The following is a 6,903-nucleotide window of genomic DNA, read 5'->3' as shown; positions in this document are numbered from 1 at the left end:
GGTTAATGGTTGGACTGGATGACCTCATGGCTCTCTCCAAACTTGATGATTCTATTCTATGATACCTAATGGCTCAGCCTAATAGTTCTTGCTGAGCACAGTGAAAGATGTGATACAGTTATGTGTTTAATAACTAAGCAACAGCTACTACTTAAAATGTATCTTGTCACTTTTTAAAGCATAAGAAAATAAGGACTCAAATTTAAGTGCCAAAACATAATACACATTGAAGACCTCTGAAGACACCTACCATGTTTAAGCTTTGACAACATAGACTTCTCAGCATCTACTGATGCACTTTTTCCAACCAGCAATCTTTTGGCCAAGTCTTTCTTATAAAACGCCTCAAACACATCTTTCCCTGTATGGAAATTGAAACAAAACATCAAGTACAGCTGAAATGAAACATTCTGTTTGCATCACTGCATTCAGGTTTGTGACACAAACCTTTGTCACGACATGCTGATCAGCAGAACAATATTCATGATGCAGCAGTGAAGAAAAACACGTAGAAAACTTGTTCACTTTATCTTTTGATCATTTGCTTAACATATTATGCAAAATCTATTTCTCTCTCTCTTCTTTTGTCCTCCCCCCAGAAATATGGGCTGCCTTGCATCTCCTATTGCATCAGTGGCAAACCACATGATATTGTTCTTCTGGAACCTGGAATGCTCTCCCTCCCATAGTCTGATTTACGAACATCAAAAAGAAAAAGGGGATTGGGGTTTCTCTGTGCTAAAGAACATCCTTTAAAAGCCTAAGCTGAGGAAAAATGGACAGAAGTCTTCTCGCTTGGGTTATCAATAGCCTTTTTAAGGAAGGAGTCATAGAGACACCCACAAACTTTCACACCTTAAACCAAAACTTCTGCATACCTTTCCTATTGATAGTGCAAAGATATCAGCAAGCTATTTCACTTTCAAGAGGAACAAATTCACTGTAGCTCAAGGCACTATTTGCCCTGTCTATGCCCCCCTTAATTCCTCACAAACACAATTATGAATTCAGTCCTCTGACACTCTTCTTCCTGCTTCATCCCATCCTCTGCTGAGGTGATGTTCCATCAAACAGCTGCATCCAATGGCCAGAAAATAGCTACTAATTATCATCTGCTCTCTAAAAAGACTTGTCAGCTCAGAATGAATTTGCCCTTTTAGCTCAGTACTACAAAAATATCAAGATGAAAAGTGTTGCTGAAAGTTACAGATGAACAGAAATTAACCTCTTAGGCTGACAAGTTACCAGTGCAACTATTTTCATTCACCATCTCCATCCAACACCCTTTGCATTTGGCAAAACTCATGATGCAAATGACACTACTTTATGACTGATTTCTTGTCACTTTCCAGTATATTGGACTTGCCATGGATTTCATGAGGAGAGAAACCCAAAGTTCTCAGAACAAACCAACAGGGAATTGGGTAGTTCCTGCTTCTTCCAGCCCAGGATACATGCTCCACTTCCCCCAAAACAGAACTAGATCATGTTGTTTTTCCTGATATCCAATCCAAGACACTCCAGGGTTTTGCTTGGATAGGAACATACATGAGGAAATTGCATTTCAAAGGCAGAAAAACACAGCAAAACTCCTTTTTTCCACTAATTCTGAGCCCTCCTCTGTGCAGTCATTAGTTGCTGGGGGTTCATGTACTTTGCACCTCTGACACACTGAGGTGGACAGAGAAGAGAGAACCTGTACTAATTATCTCTCATTAGTGGAGAGGTTGTGGTTCCAACAGCAGCTCTAACTCTCAGGTCTCCACTCACAGACTGGGACAGGTCTGTAACTTGCCAATCTCCACACAACTAGTCTGTCCTCCTGCTATGTTTAATGTGCTCCTGCAGCTGTAAGGGCAACCTGAACTTAACACCAAGCTGAGCCAAAACTGATGCTGAAAAACATCTCTCACACTTAAGAGGAAAGAGCAAGGAAAACAGTTTTCATTGCATCAATGCTGTACTGCTAGTTCTTACCATGAATGAATCTAAATATGATCATGATTTTGTCAAGGATTCTTTCCAGCTCTTCATCTGTTGCTTCTTTATTACCAGCTCTTAACTTGGAGTCCACATATTTTGCTACAAGTGAATAAAATGGTTTAACAGCTTAAAAAAAGTCAATTAAAACAACCAACTTAAGCATTTCCCACAGGAAATGTTACTATAGGTTCAATACATGTTAAAATAAGGTAGGATAACTTATGTTTTCTGTTTTCCCATCCCCTATGGAATGACAGTACTGCAAAAGGGAATAGTCCAAGGAAAAATACAGCAGAACCACTACAATGAATGCATTAGAAACCCCCACATTTTCCTGTTACAGTCATAACAAGCACATAAATTGTGGAGAGACAATGTTTGGGTAGCATACAATGCATATGAATGTACTTAATGAGAAACAGAAACAAACAACACAAAGAGGACTAGGTTTGTGTAGCCCTTGACCATGTCCCTCATGCTCCTTGGCAGGAGCACACCAAATCTTCAACAGAAGCAATGCTTTCAAGTTAGTAGCTTCAGAATGCCAGAAATAAGGTTAAGCCATGAAGGTAGCTAAGGATTTATTAAGCCACATTAGTATCCTCACACAACCTCCTGCTCCTTTGCAGGAGCTGAAACACAACGACCCACAGATGACAGCAGCCCATGGCATGGCTGCAACTTGTATCACTGTGCTGTGCAACCTGCCCTAACTAAAGCTGATCTTACAAGGAAGACACAAAATAAACTGAAGAAAGGCTAAAAGAATGTACAAAGGGAAAAACAACCAACCAAGGAGCAGGTTCCTCTCCTGGTGGAAAATGCCACAGCTCTGGTTTTGCTGCAGGCAAAACAGTCAGAATGGCTTATGCCAGATCTGGGGTAAACCAAATAGTAGTATTTTAGAGAGATTTTTGTTATTAATAAGCACTAGCTCCCCCTCTAAGGCAGTTTTTGTTCCACTCTATTCCATCTCATGCATCTGAAGGCTTTAAAATCATTACCCCAACTTCAGCCTTCAAGGCAGCTTAATGGGCTGTGCTTAGTCCTTGCAGAGACATCCAAAACACCCAAAAAATCTCCTCTACCACCACAATCAAACCCAGTTCCCTTTGACTGGCCACAGCTGCTGGTTGCCCCTAACCCCTGATGCCACTGGTGGTGTCAGCACTGCTCTCCCTGCGCGGTGGTGAGCCCCAGGCCCCGTGCAAGCAGCAGAGCTCAGGGACAGCAGGAGGTGGAGGTGGCATCATGCTTGGCACACCCAAGCCTCTGGAACCCACAGGTTAACATTTTTGCCCTGTATCCCCCCAAAAAAACCCCCAACCCAAAACCAGTCTCCTAAAGCAGAATGCACACGGCATCACTATCGCACTAGCACATCAGCAGCAATTATCTTATCATGCTTTCTACAGGGGTTTGAGAGAGTTCACAGAAAAACATTTGTTGTACCTATCAATTCTGCAGGCTTATTTGGTCTCTTGTTGATAAATGTTTCAAAGGACTCCTTCATCAAGTTTACAAACTTTTCATTTTTCTGAAAGCACACTTCTATGATATGGTCCACTTTATCCTTAAAATCTAGTAGCTCTTGCACCATATCCTTGTCTTTTTCAGGATTAACCACTATTGTTGTCCCAAAGTTCTGTAAAACAAACACTTTTGATAGTGAAATACTTCAGAGGGCTCCCTATCTCCCCAACAGACACAATCACCCTTAGAAATTCTACATCATTACAAAGACTAATGTTGTTCTTTTGCTTTTTATTCTTTTTTTACAGAGCTACTTAGGTGACTCCAAGTTTAAAAAAAAAAAAAAGAAAATGAGATGCATTGAAATTGAAAAGAAAAACCCAGACACACATTAATGGATTTCAAACATTAGTGTTGGCTTTAAAGATTATACACACTGAAGACAAAAGCTAAAAGAAATAAAATAATAAATTAAATAAATAAATACACAGTAGACATGAGTATGATATGCAAGTTTACAGTTAGATACAGAACTACATGATTCATGGGAAATAAATTGTATGGAAACTGCCTGAGAAATGTTAGGGGTAAAGGAAAACTTTGCACTGTTTCTATTAAGCCCACTAGAGAGATCTGTTGATGGAACAGGTGGTGGAAATTCAACTGCTGCACAGCTGAATTTCACTCCAAGACTTCCCTTCCAGCAAGGGCTCTAAAGCAAGGAAAACCCTAGATGACTTGCAATGAAACTTGCCCAGGGAGGCTGTGGCTGCCCCAACCCTGGCAGTGTTCACAGCCAGGTTGGATGAAACCTTGAGCAACCTGCTCTGGTGGGAGGTGTCCCTGCCCAGGGCAGGGGGTTGGGGCTAGATGGTCTATCCAGTCCATTCCAACCCCTAAATTCTATGATTCTATGATATGATTCTAAAAGTTCCCCATGTGAAAGAAGCAGATGCAGACTCGACTTTCTCCTCTTGTTCATACATTATCATCCTAGAGATACAACCCCATTTGTCTAGGGAGCCAAAATATTCTGAAAGGGAGGAATTCTACCTGAACATAAGGAAGAACTTCTTCCCTGTGCAGTCACTGAGCACTGAACAGATTGCCCAGAGAGGTCATGGATTCTCCCTCACTGGAGATATTCCAGAACCATCTGGACACAACCCTGAGCCATGTGCTCTAGGGTGGCCCTGCTGGAGGAAGGAGGGGGGACCAGATGACCATTGTGGTCCCTTCCAACCTCACTGATTCTGTGATTTTAACCTACTGGACAATTTACAATTGCTTAGTAACCACGGACAGAATGATCAGTTTTCCAAGGTGAGAAAGAGCAACATCTGCACAGTGACAGCAAAACAGTGTCCAGTTGGTCTGTTTCCCCCAAATGAAGTATGTTAGCCACAACAGTAAAAGAGAGATGGAGAAATCCCTCTCAAACCTCAGAGTTTCCACTTCAAGATCTAATTAGCCACTGTCATCTTTGACTGAGATCTTTGCCAAGTAACGTTTCAGGGTGAAGCTCAACACAAGGCTGCCCAAGGTCTTTAGATTCACCATGTGTATCACAGAATGGTTTGGCTGGAAGGGATCTCTGATGATCACCTAATCCATCAAATCTTCAACTTTTCACAATTTCCCCTTCACTAATACAGCATTTGGGCATCTCACAGTCTCTATCAGTTACCTTCAGAAACTGCAGGGCATTTTCCCCCCATCCTGCACATAGCAAACTGAGCTAGAGAAAACCCGAGTGGCTCCTCTGAAATCATCAAAAGGTGCCTACAATAGAGCACAGGCCTTCACCCCAGGAACCTGACTCACAAGGCAAAGGTTAGAAGTTCTTGAAGTCTCTCTTTAATGCATTCTGTCATACAGAATGTTCAAAAGGAGACTTATGACACCGCAAAAAAAAAGGTTTCTAGCATTTTGAGTATGTACAGAACCATCTTGAAGCCATAGAAGGTCTGATTCTGTGAGACAGAAGGTATGATAAGCCAACTTAACAACTTGCTGCTATGAAAGAAGAGGTTCTGGTCCTCCTTTCCTTATTTTGCTGCCTGTCATGAACTCCTGCTTTGTTCCTTGGACTTTTCTGTGAGCATCTTTACCTCACTAAACTTGGGATAAACCTGCCCCTGCCCAGAGACTGTGTTAAAACAGATGACAAAAGAGACTGTGGAGTGGAAGGCAGCACTAGAAGTTAAGTCAGGAGCCTGATCTGGGGGCAAGAAAGATGTTCCTTCTCAGCCACAGCAAACTGTTCAATTGGCCCAGCTGTCCATGGATCCATGGGCTGCATATGGGGACACTGGATGACACCCTAAGGAGCAAACCCCACCTTGGTTCTGAGGGGCAGAGGGGTGACTATGTCCCACACCCTCAGGCTGCAGCACTGGTGGCTCATGCTGAACTCCAGACAGAGGTGTGCAGGAAAGGCACCTCTGAAATGAACTCAGGCTGTGCACTTAGTCCTGAAGGCTGATGGACACATGGGCAATTCAGGGGACAACCATCCCATAAGGAATTATCAACTCAAGAGAAAAATCATCTGTGAAGCCTCCCTGCCTTCATCTTGCAAGAACACTGGAGTGCAAGCTCTCTGGGGCAGCATACTATATGCATGTCATGCCTAACAAAAGAAACCTGGAGCATCTAAATAGGACTTTGATGATGGACAAGGGGTAAGAGGTTCAAGTTGAGGGAGGCGAAATTTAGGTTGGATATTAGGAAGAAGTGTTCTCCCTGTGAGGGTGGTGAGACACTGTCCCAGGTTACCCAGGGAGGCTGTGGCTGCCCCAACCCTGGCAGTGTTCACAGCCAGGTTGGATGAAGCCTTGAGCAACCTGATCTAGTGAGGAGGTGTCCCTGCCCAGGGCAGAGGTTGGGGCTGGATGATCTCTAAGGTCCATTCCAAGCCCTAAAATTCTGTGGTTCTATAATTATTTCCAGTAGGAACATTCAGTTCCAAATAGCTTAACAATTCATCAGCACTGCTGTAGGTTGGTTAGATGTAGCACTGCTAACCTGTGGCACAACAGCAACACTCGGAGGTTTCACTGGTTTTAAGACAGATAAACAGTTGAGTATTTGCAGCAAACCAACACATATTACAGTCCATACTCTAAACACATGTGGATGTGGATCTCTTTAGGAACAAAGCAAACCAAAACATCCTGTGTAATATTCAAACCTATAAGGAAAACAATTGCCAAGGAGAAATCAACCCACCAAAGCAGGTGGAGCTGTTTCTCATCATGTGATGGTTATTGGGGGGGAAGTATGAACATCCCTCCCAATATTTCATTAAAACAAAACTTTGATGGCTACACCTACATATTATTCTTGGTTTTGATAGAAGAAAGAGATGATAACAGCATAAAGTTTGGACATTAGTAACAGATTTCTGAAATACCTTGATGTATTCACTCCAATGTTGCAAAAGGA

At 42.5% G+C, this 6,903-nt stretch overlaps 1 protein-coding gene across 1 annotated transcript in view; it reads right to left on the bottom strand.

Moving 5' to 3' along the window:
- Positions 1-250: 250 nt before the first annotated feature.
- LOC103803851 (cullin-4A) overlaps positions 251-6,903 on the bottom strand; it is a gene marked incomplete at both ends in the record, with an annotated part of 25,650 nt that continues 18,997 nt past the window's right edge. Inside the window, 4 exons of the mRNA XM_009076430.1 lie at positions 251-361; positions 1,978-2,082; positions 3,436-3,628; positions 6,872-6,903. The exon at positions 6,872-6,903 is cut by the window's right edge and continues 105 nt beyond it. Of these exons, the coding sequence (XP_009074678.1) occupies positions 251-361; positions 1,978-2,082; positions 3,436-3,628; positions 6,872-6,903 (441 nt within the window). The remainder of the gene's footprint in view (positions 362-1,977; positions 2,083-3,435; positions 3,629-6,871) is intronic.

The sequence above is a fragment of the Acanthisitta chloris genome, unplaced genomic scaffold (assembly GCF_000695815.1).
Source record: "Acanthisitta chloris isolate BGI_N310 unplaced genomic scaffold, ASM69581v1 scaffold36326, whole genome shotgun sequence".
NCBI lineage: Eukaryota > Metazoa > Chordata > Aves > Passeriformes > Acanthisittidae > Acanthisitta > Acanthisitta chloris.
This window is presented reverse-complemented; position numbering and strand designations above follow the sequence as displayed.